Source organism: Nelumbo nucifera, chromosome 7 (genome assembly GCF_055504915.1).
Source record: "Nelumbo nucifera cultivar China Antique chromosome 7, China Antique-T2T, whole genome shotgun sequence".
Taxonomy (NCBI): domain Eukaryota; kingdom Viridiplantae; phylum Streptophyta; class Magnoliopsida; order Proteales; family Nelumbonaceae; genus Nelumbo; species Nelumbo nucifera.
Genome location: NC_142655.1, coordinates 53,145,928 through 53,160,820, shown reverse-complemented (window position 1 = coordinate 53,160,820; position 14,893 = coordinate 53,145,928). Strand labels below are relative to the sequence as shown.

Below are 14,893 nucleotides of genomic sequence, written 5' to 3'. Positions count from 1 at the left end.
TTCTTCCCGTCCAAATTGAGCAATTACCCCTGATTTAGGATACATTCAATCGCTTGTTTTAGTGTTTTGGAGATACACTTCGTCCATAGACATCCTATTTGCTAATGATCATTTTTTCCACTGCTAACCATCGTTTTTTCTTCTGTTTTGAACATGAACAAAGTTCACAATTGGAATTCGTATCTATTGAAGATCCTGCGCCTAGGTTAAAAACCCTACATACATAAAGAACCCTTTTATATGTAAAACCCTCTTTAACCTAAAGAGGGGGACCATACCAACCGTTAGGTTAAAAACAATCTAATAGTTATAAAATAAGAAACAACCCCAACAGTATCAGTGAATTCTTAATTAGTACTTCTTCTTCCACTGTTTACACTTTACACAGATCCAACAGTTTCCCCCCCTGCTAATGATTGTTTTTTTTTTTTTATTTGTTTGGGTTTTGGAGAGTGATGCTTGCGCTGTTGCACAGTTTTTAGAGCACTTTGTTTCACGGTTTTGACCAAGTTAGTTTTCACATATCCTCTCCCATCATAGAGGAAAATGTGGCCGGTTTCATGTTGAAAGCCAAATTCTTGCTGGAATGACGGAAAGCCAAATTCTTGCTGGAATGCCGGCCTTTTAGTGCACCAGAACATGGGTTCACATCTACATTACTCCATCCCACATTTGACCCTAGACTGACCCAAGGCCAAACCTGATTGATCAATTGTTTATCAATGGTAAATTGATTATTAATGTCAAAATGATAATTAAAGATTTGAAATTTTCCCTCTTTTTTGGTAAATTGATTGTTCATCTTTGTGTGGTAAGATGCGTCTTAACCAAACAGTCTTTAAACTATTAAGATATTGATGCAAAAGTTTATAGTCTTTTGGCTGTCAAAACTTTTAAAAGATCTTTCAAAAAAAACTTGCCAAACGATCCCTTTGTATCACTCTTACTATAGCAAATTAATGAATTAAAAGTTGATAAATGATGGTTGGTTCATAGGTTACTGTAATAGAAATAAGAGTGAAAGAGATGATTGGGTCAGGTTTATATCATATCCGAAATCACCTGCACAAAATGATGGTGTCTTTGATAAATAGGATTTTTCTAATTTTGTTTCAAGTATGTAAATCGTCCTTTTCCTTCTTTGTATTGCTCGTATTGTCTTTATTAGTTGCTTGTTAATTAATGGCAAATGAAAAAAATTACTTTATTATTTATCACCACTAATTTTATTATTTTAAATTATATTAAACTTCATTCTCATTCTGAGTGCTTATTTTTATTGATTGGTGATACCCATCTACTTAGGAATTTAAAAGAAAAAAAATGAAATTTATGATACCCATAAATTGTATTAGTCCTTATTATCCTTAATTGTAACTTATTTGTATTAACTTTTATTACTTGTCTTATTTATAAAACATAATATTTTTGATACTACACTTTATATATGATATACATAATATTTTTGATATTTGAGAAAAGTTTATTAATTTTAAATAAAATTTTATTATTAAAATTCATTTATAAAATATAAGAAAAATCAAACTTAGTAGCAAGTGATATAAGTAATGCAAATTTATTAATGCAATTGATGTAAAGTTAATATTTATAAAATTATTTTTTTTTAACTTAAGTTTCTTTAAGAAATAATTAAAATGAATAAAATATTAATAGAATTGCATTTACCAATAAAATTAATAAAAATAAAAAAATTGATTTAAAATATATTTAATTTGAAATCTATTTAAATTCATTTAAATAGCTCAATACCAATATATTATGGTTTTAATGTTTTGAAGTTAATAAATTTTTAAAATTTTTAAATTAATGAGTAAAAATGTAACTAAGAACAAACGTAATTTAATTTTGTATCACCTTGTTTTAATTAAAAAATATCATAGCGCTCCCTTTGCTTCAATTTAATTTAATGAAGCTAGTGTATCACAATGTCCCATGCGATGCACAAGTAATTTTATTAACTTTAAATTTTTTATAAATATTAAATGCATTTATTTATTTTTATTTACATTAATTTATGATTCCTTCCATTGTTTTTTCTTAAGTTAAATGATGTAAGGTTTACTTCCCCTCTTAATCCCTTCTATCATTGTATTGGATAATAGGTTTTCACGTATTATCACAAAATTTAATGAGACTCCTTCAATAGACTAACAGAAATGGGTCCGGATGTACTAGACACGTTAGGTAAGCATAACGAGTGAGCACGTAATAGCTATGTAACACATGTCCTGATTAATATGCCTTTTATCCAAATGTTTTTGTTCCGTTAGATAAAAATTATCCATTATTTTATTATCTTTGTCAAAATAATTAAAAATAACCGAGAGGGTGGAAAATTTCTGTTTAACAGAACAAAAACATTTGGATAAAAGGCACATTAATTGGGACATGTGTCACATGGCTATTACGTGCTATTCATTGTGCTTACCTAACGTGCCTATTACATCCAGACCCAACAGAAACGTCATGTGCCTAGTACCCACCACTAATTTGGATCTGCTCCTTAGAATGCACCTCACACCAACTTCACACACACACACACACACACACACACACACACACACGTTTCAGCCATGCATTGGGGAGAACATCTCCCCATGAATACAAATTTACAATTTCGAAGATATTCCAAATGCATAGCTGAAACGTGTTGTGAGATTGATGTAAGATGCACTCTGTGAGGAACAGATCCAAACTCGCCCACCACCATTCCATTGGGTTCCACACCCAATTGAGGTGATTGGTTGTACTAGGTTGGCATGAGTGGCACAAGGAACGATGACAAAAACATCTAGATCATTAACTAGGAAGGCGACCTTGAAATTTTGAATTACCTTGGAGGAATGTAATGTAATGCTGTAAATGTTATTAGTTTATCCAATTTTCGAATCAAATTAAATTTGAACAAAATAACCCCAATTTAGTTTGTTAATTATGTTTATAGAATTATAGTCAAATAAAAATTTTTCTTTATTTTTGAGTACGGGTGTAATTGAATTGAGCTTTAATCGAATAATTTGGACTCGAATTTGCTTAAACTTGATTCAAAATTGATGTTAATCAAGTTTGAATATTAGGATAAGTTCAATTAGTTATTTGAATTCAAAGTTCAATTAATAAAATGTTTGACTCAAAAACTCCCAAGTCTGACTCAATTAATACACACATATTAATATATTTATAAAATATAATTAAAGATATATTAGCTTTTCAAGATTTCAAGCCAAACTTGAACTAATTGAATATTTAGTTGAGCTGAACCAAGACATGACGAAGTCTGGTTTAGCTCGGTTTGATTGCATCCTTAATGCCATAATTAAATAAAAAAATTATCCCCATAAGTCAATCAACTTCGTTCCATTTGGTTTCCTATAACTATTGAAGAAAATGTTATAGATAACGGAAAGTAGAGGAAATGAATTAAGGGTGTTCAAATCATGCCATTACTTTATTTTAGTTGATGAAGTGGTCAAAGATTTCATCCTAATAAAAGGCAGTTTAGGCAAGGATACCTACTCTCTCCTTTCATGCTCATTCTAATTATAGATTTGTTAAGTAGGATGATTAGTAGGGTAGTCAACTTGAACTTTGAAGTTTGAACTTTATTAATGGAGTACAACCACAAAATTAGCCTATAGTGGCAGAAATATTTGTTACTATGGCCCGGTTCATTTACAAATTTCTCACTTACATGAGTAAGTGCAGTAATTGTTTCTTGGGTAATATTTATCCGAATAGGTTCACTTACCCATGTTCTTTTGATTTCTAAATAATTAATATAATGATTTTTTTACTCGTAAAAATTTAATGTTAAAATAGATAAACTTGTACTATTATATGTTTTATAAACTTTTCTCCCAAGAGGAAAAATTACTTTTACCCACCTAAGAGATTTATAAATTTTGTAAAAGAAGTTCTCTTTACTGTGAGGTCTAGTGTTTATTGTCAAAAGAGCACTATAAAGTTGGTCAATAGAAAAGAGACCCATTGACCAACTTTTCCTCTCTTATATACCGGTAAACAAACAGGGTCTATAGTTCAAAAAACCACTACCCTAACTCTATAGTGGTGTAACATGATGGTTTAGTATCAGCTTTTGTAAGTTGTGCAATATCAGCTTTTCTATTATAAATAATTTTCAATGGTTGTTATAGATATGGTCTAGATATATCTACCACTAAAACAATTATTGGACATATAACAACAGATATATCTGCCATTATAAATAATTTCTTTAGTTACTAGTGGGACCCACGCGATGAACGGGAAATCCCCATTATGATGATAGAATGGATTAAAAAGGTAATGAAAATCTAATATAATTTCTCCAAAAAAATAGTGGAAGAAATCGTAAATTAACATAAGTCAACAATAATGTATTTTAAATTTCAAATTAATGTAAATCAGCATATATTGCTCTTGGAAAAATTAATGTATTTCAAATTCTTTTTTTTTTTTGTTATTTATGATTTGTATTTTTATTATTTACTTTTGGAAATTTATATTTCCAATTAAAGGTATAGCAACAGATATATTTGTTACTAAAAGTAATTATTGGACATATAACAGCAAATATATCTATTGCTATAAATAATTTCTTTGGTCACTAGCCAGGCCCCATGCGATAAATGGAAAAATCCCTAATATGATGATAGAATGGATTAAAAAGGAAGTGTAAATCTTACATAATTTCTCCCGGGAGAAATAGTGGAAGAAATCGTAAATTAATATAAGTCAACAATAATGTATTTTAAATTTCAAATTAATGTAAATTAGCGTATATTGCTCTTGAAAAAATAATATATTTCGAATTCATTTTATTTTCTATTATTTATTATTTAATTTTGGAAATTTATATTTAGTAATTATAATTTTTATTATTTATAGCTTAAAATAATATTTTTACTTTTTAGTACTTAAAATTACTTTTATTTACTAAATACAAAGTGCTTTTGGTAACTAATCCATGTGATGCATGGGAGAATCCGATGACGACAAAAGCATTGTTTTTAACCTACCATTGACTCAGACGATTAAACCATCATCAAGACATGATTTCGGGTCTGGTTCTCCCAAAACCCAAGGATTGATCAAAAGTTGTCTTACCTAGGTGGTTGGTTCGTTGACCCGTTTAGTCTAGTCATTGGGTCACATATTTCACACTAAATAAATATGCAAACTTCTAGAGGCCATAGCTTTGTATCCGATTGGGTTGATCTTATCAACTTAGGATAATTTTTCTGAGATCTATGCATTCCACGGAGCCAAGGGCACATGCTATGCTATTTTCACAAAAAATAAAACTCTTTTTTTGGCCTCAATTACAATTTTTAGCATTATTTATAAATAAAAAAATTAAAAATTAATTTGTCACGGTCTTACTTGTCTGACTCGAATGATCGGATTGGTGACTTGTGACTCAGAGGTAAAAATGGTTCAACCTTCGGGTTAATTTTTAAAACATTGGATAGAAGGGGTTAATTATTATGTCCTATTATTTATTATTTTGAAAAATGTTTTTAAGTTAATGTAAGACAAGAATAATGTATATCAAATTTCAAAATAATGTAAGTTAGAATATATTGCTTTTATAAAAAATAATGTATTTAAAATTCATATTAGTTTTGTTATTTATGATTTTTATTATGTATTTTTTACTATTTACAAAATTATATTTCATAATTATTATGTCCTATTTTTTATCATTTTGAAAATTATTATGCCCTACATAATAATTTTTATTATGTTTTACTATTTACAAAATGATCATTATTTTTTTACTTTTTTGAAAATTATTATGTCCTACATTCTCATTTAATCCGAGATTATTCATCATCGTCATCATCCATACCTTATCCCAACTATATGGAGTTGTCTATATGATCATAATGATCATTTCTTACTATTTCAATTCATGTCCTTTTTTGTATATTTTGAGCTCTTCTAGCCCCTTCAATGTGTAACAAATCATTTATTTTAATTAGAGTTATTGGTGATCTTCTATGCATATGACTAAACCATTTTAGCCTTCTCTCTCTCTCTCTCTCTCTCTCTCTCTCTCTCACATTTTATCACTTATTGGAGCCACTCTAGGCTTTTCTACAAATGACTTCATTCTTGATCTTATCTTTTCTAGTTTTTCCACTCATCCATATTAGGATTCACATTTTGGTCACACATATTCTAAACATGTTGTTTCTTGATTACTCAACACTTTGCTCCATACAACATACTTAGCCTTACAAATGTCTTTTTAGCATTTTCCTTTTAATTTAAGTGGTATTCTCCTATCACACAAAAATCCATATGCACCCCTCCATTGTTCCCAAACTACTATAATTCTCTAGGTGACATCCCCCTTAATGTCTCTCCCTTGTTATGCATTACTGAATTGAAACACTAAAAGTGGTCACATCGTGTTATCTCTTGGTTTCCAATCCTAAGTGTATCATGATTTATTATTACTAAATTTATATGTAATACACTCTATGTTAGTTCCACTTATTTTAAAACCTCTTGTTTCTAGGCCATTTGTTCATACACTTAATTTTGCATTTAATCCTTCATTAGTTTTATCAATTAAAATAATGTCATCTACAAATAACATGCACGATGAAACTTCTTCTTGAATATGTATAGTTAATTCATCTATGATCGGTGAAAATAGATAAAGACTAAGTGTTGAACCTTGGTGAAGACCCATTATAATTATAAAATCTAAAAGTCTTTCTTACTGTTCTAACATTGGTTGTTGCTCCCTCATACGTATTAATTAAGTAGGTTTATATACCTATTTTGAACCCCTTTCTTTTCTAAGACATCATATTATTTCTCTAGGAACTCTATCATAAGCCTTTTTTCTAAATCAATGAACACCATATGAAGATCAATGTTCTTCTCTTTGAACTTTTCTATCAATTGTCTTTAAAGAAATATAGCTTCCATGGTTAATCTCCTAGGCAAAAGTCAAATTGGTTCTCTGATACATTTGTTTCAAGTCATAATCTTTGTTCAATTATTCTCTCTTCATAGTGTGACTCATGAGTTTAATCCATTAATAATTATTATAACTTTGTATATCACCTTTGTTTTTAAATATAGGCACCATACCACTATTTCTCTAATTATCAAACATCCACTTTTGTTTTACTATTTTATTAAATAGCTTAATTAGTCATAGCAAGTATGCCTCACCCATACCTTTCTACACAAGTAGGAAATTCTTGAATTTGTTTTCTTCTCTCAACAAATCTGATTACATTAAAATCCCCTCCAATACACCATGGTCCTTCCCACAAACTTTGTATATCTTCTAGCTCTTCCTACATTTCATTTCTCTTTGTATCCATTAGGCCCATAAATGTTTGTTAAAACCCATTCAAATCTATCATTCTCTTGTCTAAACTTGATTGACACCATGAGTTTCCCCACTAATTCCTCAACTCCTTGCATTACATCATTCTTCCATAGAACCACTAATCCTCCAGATGATCCCCAAGATGGAGACATTGCCCAACTTATACCCCTAGCCCTCCAAATACTTCTTGCCCATCTCTCATCGAATGTGGTAGTTTGGATTCTTGAATCATAACAAGATCCAACTTTTCTTTATTAAGCAAGTTCTTTATCATTGCTCTCTTTCTTACACTCTATAACCCTCTGACATTGCAACTAATGAACTTCATTTTTAACCAATCAGCTTTACATACCCCTCAAACTCACCCAGTCTATTTACCTCCCCTTTTTCTACCTTTTCTCTTACCGAATTCCTTATCACCTTCCACATCTAATTTCAACCTCTCTAACTCACTCAGTTTCTTTCTCCTCACCTTCCTTTTTGTTTTCTTGGTTATTATGTAGGTTCTCACATCAATAGGAACCTTTACTTTACACCCAAGTTTTTCCGCAAACTCTACGACCAAATCCTCCTTTTTTTTTTATAATTGAAAAGTTACTTCATTAGAAATATGTAAGCAAAGTTAACAGCACCTCAAAGAGAGGTATGAGGTGTGACCTCTCTTGAAAGTAAAAAAAAAGTGTAAGAAACCATAGTACACCATAATCAAATCGTCCTCCTTGAGCTAGAGCTGTACTCAGACTTTCCTGTGGCTGACTTATTAAGAAATTGGAAAGACATAGCTACCTCTGCTTTGTGTAAGGAGACTCTTAGTCCCTCATAGTCCCCTCCATCTGGATTTATAAAACTGAATTTTGATGGCAGTAGTTTGAGGAATCCAGGGCTTCTGGGATTGGGGGAGTATTTGGGAATGAGGAAGGGGTTGTTATTGCTTTCTTCTCAGGCCCATTGGGGAAGGAGATTCTCTTAGGGCTGAGATCCTTGCAGTTCTAGAAGGAATTCAAAGAGCAAGGGAACTAAATATAAGACATTTGGTCCTGGAACGTGACTCGAAGGTCATGATTAGCTGGCTGAAGGAAGAGGACAATGGCTTGTGGAATTATAACAATGAAAAGAAAAAATTCAGTTGGCTGGGTAGGGACTTTAAGATACAATATAACTGGGTGAAGAGGACTGCTAACTCATTTGCAGATGGGCTGGCCAAGCAGGGGGTGAATAGGGAGGCAATCTTTTGGGCTAATTTTTAACTTTCTGTCATTGTATTCTATTGATGGGGATTTAAGACATTTTACCTTCCCCTACTGTATCTAAAGCTTCATAAATCTTCACATCATTAATAAAGTTTTTTGTTACGGATAAAAAATAGCACAATATTAATATGAAAAAAACCATATAATGTTTCTGATTATTCCTAAACTCCAACTTCTAGGTTGTGTTTTTATTTTAAAATTATCCCATTAGCAGAAGCACGGAACGCTTTTCTCTTGACTATTTACACTGTTGTGTATCATTCGTCTAGCAAAAAGAATGAAAGAAATAAATGGTATATCATGTACCAGAGTACTGGAGGGCAGAATTTAGGCACGATCTGAGCAGTTTTTTATGAAGTATCTTGCCCATAAGAAATATCATTTTTCCCAATCTCTCCAGGGAACATTAGAACTTGGTGTCTCCTTCTAAAACCATTCCATGCAAACCACAATCAAGAGTTTAATCACATAGAGTTCTGCCATGGATTGTTGTCTGGTTATTATCTGCTCTACTCTGATGGGTGCATCAAGGTGCCACATTTTTACTGCATTTCTCACATGATTTTTGCTCCTGTCTCTCACATCTCCATTCAGCTGCAAATAGAAGGTTTGTCAAGAACTTTATTGGTACCCTTCTGAAGCACAAAATGAGTCTAACCAATGCCTAATCAAGAAGATTTTTCTGCTGAACATGTTAGAATCAAAAGAAATTACTATAACTTACCTTTCATGTGGATCAAAACTGATATGATGATTCTCCTCTAAAGACGACCACTGTTCCTTGGTCTGCCATTTGCTCCTGTAGATGGCCCTTGTGTGTGTGTCCAATAATTGATCAGTTTCAGCTGTTCTTCCAACCAATTCTCAGCTAGCAATATGATGGGATCATGGGATTATAACAGTTCACAAAATTTATTTTGAGAACACTAGTTGGGTTGGTGACTGTATAAATGGATATATAACAGGGTCATGGAGTTTGATCCCATGAAGAACTCTATGCCCTAACACAACTCTGCCACAATAAGGTGCCTGTTGAGCTCAATTATTCCACGAGAACAACGATTCCAATTGAGATTTAAATCAGCACCCTTATCGCTCATTAAAAAACAAGGCAACATGACCAATTCAAGCAATACCCTTCACCAATAATCATTGCAAGAACAGACTCCATTCCTGAAATGGTGGAAGCGACTTGCATCTCTAACAACAATCTTGCGGTCCACAATCTTACTAACCATCTTTATAAACACATGACAGTCTCCACACACCCTTAGGTTCTTAATCACCACTAGCTCCGTTCCAGGTTGAGTGTTTAGAAGCCCAAATGCAATTGCCAGTTTCTCACTGTGAACCCCAGTCCCTGCCAAAACTTCCTCAACTCTTCTCTCCTTGTTTTTAGACCCAACACTATCCTTCACTAAATCCTCTAACCCATCCAACATGCTGTATATCTCCTTGGCCTGAGGATGATCTCTACCCCCAGCTAAGAATAGGTGAACCTTCTTCTTGAGTTCCATGTAGCTACATCCTGGTCCCTTCCTAAGGTTCCGCATCCTCATCATTATTCGGACCTTTGCCACCCCCTCCAAATTCTCTACCTCAGAGTAAATGTTAGATAACAGTACGTAGTATCCAACATTCGTTGGTTCAAGCTCTACGACCCTCTCAAAAGCTAACTCCGCCAGCTCAACATTTCTATGGATCTTACATGCACCTAAGAGGGCACCCCACACCGCACCGTCAGGTTTTACTGGCATCGAGTAAATGAGCTCTCTTGCTTCTTCAAGCTGGCCAGCCCGTCCTAGAAGATCCACCACACATGCATAATGTTCTGGGCCTGGATTGATCCCATAAATCCTCTTCATTTCCGAAAAGTACTCCAAACCCTTGTCCGTTAACCCTGCATGGCTGCACGCAGACAGGACACTCACAAATGCTGCACCGTCAGGTTGAATTCCAACTCCACACATCTCGTTGAAAAGATGTACAGCAGTCTCTCCCTGCCCATGCATTCCGTACCCAGCAAGGATTGCAGTCCATGAGACGAGGGTCTTCTCAGGCATCTCGTCAAATAGCATGCGCGCTCGAGCTAAATTTCCACAACGGGCGTACATGTTTATAAGGGCATTCGTTAGGAAAGGATTGAAATCAAACCCTCTGCTTAAAATCCGCCACTCAATGTCGCGGCCTACACTCTGGGCTCCAAGATGAGCACAAGAGGAGAGAACACTAACAAATGTAACAGGGTCAGGATCCATTCCAACCGATTCCATCTTGTGATAAAGATCCAAAACATGGGAAGCGAGACCATTCTGAGCGTACCCAGAGATCATCGCATTCCACGTGATCAAACCCTTCTCAGGCATTGCGTCAAAGAGCTTTCTTGCAACATCAACCGAACCACATCTGACATACATGGTTAGTAGACAATTCCCGACGGATGGGTCCGCGTCCACGCCGCATTTAACATTGCAGGCGTGGAGCGACATGCCAAAGTCAAGGTCCAGAGGGACGGTGCACACAGGGATCAACCCAAGCATCGTGATGGCATTGAACATAACACCAGCTCTCCGCATGGCGCGAAAAAGCAATAAAGCAGCCGAAAATTGAGAATTAAGAGAGTAGCCAGCTATGAGTGCGTTGTAACAAACAGTGAGCCTTCTTGATTGGGGACTTTGTTGGAACAAGCGGCGAGCATTCTCAACAAGAGAGCATTTGCAGTACATAGAGATCAATGAGGTCTGAACAAATGGTTCGGGGTCGCACCCTGTCTTGACAACATGGCAGTGAAGCTGTGCGCCGGAGAGAGGGAGAGACAGAGCTGCACATGCCTTCAAAGCGAATGGGAAGGAGAAAGCATTGGGACTGTCTCCGGAGCGGAGCATTTGGCGGTAAAGCTGGAGACCCTCCTTGAAGAGGCCCTCTTTGGCCAGCTCTCTCAACCGAGTGTTCCATGAGCTGCCGCCGCTCATGCCGCACATCTACTTCTTGCCGGTTCAAGTATCCATTTATTCCGACTGTGACAACTGGCAATGATGATGATGGCCAATGGCAGAAAAACATGAGACTCGAATTCCGGTCTCGATTTCGCAGAAAAGCATGAAGTTCGAATAACGGGCTCGGGCAACGAACATCAGCTCGAATTCAATAGTTACACTTCCAGACAATTTATCAACTCTACCCCTAACCGTACAAATACAAATACAAATATGTACTCCTTCCCTTAAGGTTGGCATGGAATTGCGTGTGATGTAACTTACCGTATTATATTCTCAAATCAATATATATTTGTACGATGCAAATTAGGGGTGGTCCGGGTGGATTCAAGTCGAACCAAACTCTCGACTCACCAAGAAAGTATGAGGCTCCAATTAGAGACTTGAGGTCGAGTTGGGTTCAAGTACCATAAGTCAAGTGTTTTATAAAAATAAAAATTATATATAAAAAATATTTTTATTTAAATATGTATGTATGTACGTAGAAGTTCAATTAGGCTCATGAGCCTTACGAGCTGAGTTTTATTAGGTTTGAACTCGGTTTAAACCAAGTCAAGCCGAGCTTTTCACGAGCCGAGCTTAAATAGTTTATGAAAAGCTTGGCTCATAGCCACCCCTAGTGCAAATGATGAGTCCAGATCTACTCCTCCCACTGGCCTCATAGCATATATGATATACCAACCGCACACCAGGAACATCTCCGGCCCGCAATTATATGTTATTACTTATGGGAGATGTTCTCAATACATGGTGGGATGTGGTTGTGAGGTCAATTTGAGGAGCAGATCTCAATTCAGAAATGATGACTCCTCTGGTTCAGTTGAATGCAATATGGGACCGGGTGTTGAAATTGTTTTAAACTCTTTTGGTATGGTGCATAACAACACAAACACCGGTTCTGCACAATAATCATTATGACGAGGATAATTACTAGGAGGATGACGAGAATTGAGATCTGCTCCTCATAGAGCACACCTTACACCGCCAATCTCACAGATACATCCCACCATGCATTGGAAACATCTCTTGTGAATAATAATACAAAAGTACGGAAGATGTTCCCTATACAAGGAGAAAATCCAGACTTCGAGGATGATCCCTAAGCAAGCCCATTGTTGCATCTCTCCCATCCTTGACGAACAAAGTGGCTCTCAATGTCATCTAGTTGCTCTCCCTAGCTTTGCACTAATACCGCTATGTCCATCATTGTTGCATCTCTCTTGTATCTTTGATACTATTTTCATCATTGTTGCCCTCCCTTGCTTCTGTATCACCTTGTGAAACAGCCATGAAGTATCTGTGCTCCACGGTTTCCTTGTATTCCTTGACAATCTTCTCTCTCAATGTATTGAAGCTCTCCATTTGGTCTTTCTACTTCATCCTTATGCTACTAATGGTAGACAATGTGTATCTGATCGAGGGAGCTGCCCAAGGGATGCTTCCGCTTCTTTGAGCTCAGTTTTGGTCTCAAGCAACTATACTCTGACATGTCAGTGGTGGTGATGTACAGATGGAAACCGTGGGAGTCAACCTGGATAAGTTCTTTGAAAATGTAGAAGGGGAGTACTATTAATTTTCCATGGAGAAGAGAGGAAAACTTTGCATCAATAAGATTCATGTAAACTTTCCATTGATTTTCGATGTAAAAGTTTTGCATCGATTGTTGAAGTTTATTTGCATCTCTACCAAACGTCTACAAAATCGAATTGGAGCGCAATATAGCATTGATATGGGATTTGCATCACTGCCAAACACAACCTTATGAAGAGCTTAACCTTTATGAAACTCCAACATCTCTTCAAATGATAACAACAGAGTGAAAATCATTGTTAGTGTTCTCATGTTGTTAAGATACTCTACGATTAGGAACTGATGGAGGAAGATTTGACCCGACCCCTTGGCCATGCGACACGTGGAAGCAATCGAGGGTGACCTGGCAGAAACGCCAGCTCGGCACGACAACAGGCTCACAACCCGAGCTCTGAACTAAAGAGCCGAGCTCCCTCGAAGGAACCTGCAACCCGAGCTCCGAACTAAAGAGTCCCGAGCTCTCCCTTCGAGGTCTTGAGCCTTACAAGCACCAAAGGCAAAAACCGAACTGCCCGCCCAGGGACAGTTCGGGTCATACTTCTATCCGAACTCAAGACTTCACCTCGCGCACCACTTCGTCTCCAAGTCGCCTGACTGGACAGACCGAACCTAACGCCCAGGAAACCGTACCCGGAGGCGGTGCACCTGACTGATTAGGGGACCGACACATGACAGCCACCATCCAACGGCCACCTACCACCGCCATCCCAGACGGACAGAGGCGGCCATGGCAACTGACAGTGGAGGTTATGACACCCGAACTGACAACTGGCAGTGGAGGTTATGACACCCGAACTGGCAACTGACAGAGGAAGTGACCCGATCTGGCAGAGGGAGTGACCCGATCTGGCAGAGGTAATGATGCCCGAACTGGCAGAGACATGGAAGTGAATGTACAGGGTAATTATAAAAGGCCCCCATCCCACAAAGAAGAGGGTATGTGATTCTTGCATTTTCTGATCTTAGAATTCCTCATTTCCCTTGCCTTATGAAGAACACTAACTTAAGCTTCGAAGTGTTCCAACCGGGTTCCTCCCCGAAAGCCTCCATTTCCTTCCTTGTTTTAGGCACCTCCGATCTCGTTAGAAGCGAGGTAACCGGCAGCTAGGACAGACCGGATTGCGCATCATCATTTGGCGCCATCTGTGGGAATGTTTCAAAAAGCCTCCCCTAACCTCTAATTCTCTCCCTCTCTCTCAAAGAAACCCTAGCTTCCATGGCTTCTCCTAGCAACAGCAGGCACAACATCGACTGAATGCTGTAGGGGAACACCCCCAGCCCGCCACTGTGTGCATAGGACAGTTCACCGTTCCCCTATCGACGGACGGAATCCCTAGCCTCAACGCACCAAACATGGTGGCACCGGTGAATATTCCCCTTCCTCTCCCTATCGAGACAACCTTTGCCGAACCAATTGCTGTCCCCCTAGCGACTAGCCAAAGCTAGTTTGATAACTTGATGCAGTGCATGCGGGCAATGCAAGCCCAAATGCAGCAGTTCCAACAGCATCAGCTCCATCAGCATCAAGTACTGCACCACATCTCTCAGTATCACTATCAACAGCAGTTCCCCCAACTGCCTCTGAACCAACCACAGCTTCCACCTCGACACCCCGCTCCGAAGTCGGCCAAGCCCTCCCCTCAGGGCAGATGCCTTCACCGAGGAGAAGTCTTCCAACT

At 36.8% G+C, this 14,893-nt stretch overlaps 1 protein-coding gene across 1 annotated transcript; it reads right to left on the bottom strand.

Annotated features, from left to right (window-relative positions):
- Positions 1–9,539: 9,539 nt before the first annotated feature.
- LOC104610988 (Pentatricopeptide repeat (PPR) superfamily protein) lies at positions 9,540–11,863 on the bottom strand. Its single transcript, XM_010277876.3, has one exon. The coding sequence runs from the start codon at positions 11,607–11,609 to the stop codon at positions 9,768–9,770; it is 1,842 nt and encodes a 613-aa protein (XP_010276178.1). The 5' UTR covers positions 11,610–11,863; the 3' UTR covers positions 9,540–9,767.
- Between the last annotated feature and the right edge of the window lie 3,030 nt (positions 11,864–14,893).

Coding starts and splice junctions, on each gene's coding strand:
- LOC104610988 (XM_010277876.3), bottom strand. CDS start 11,609: ATGTGCGGCATGAGCGGCGGCAGCTCATGGAACACTCGGTTGAGAGAG.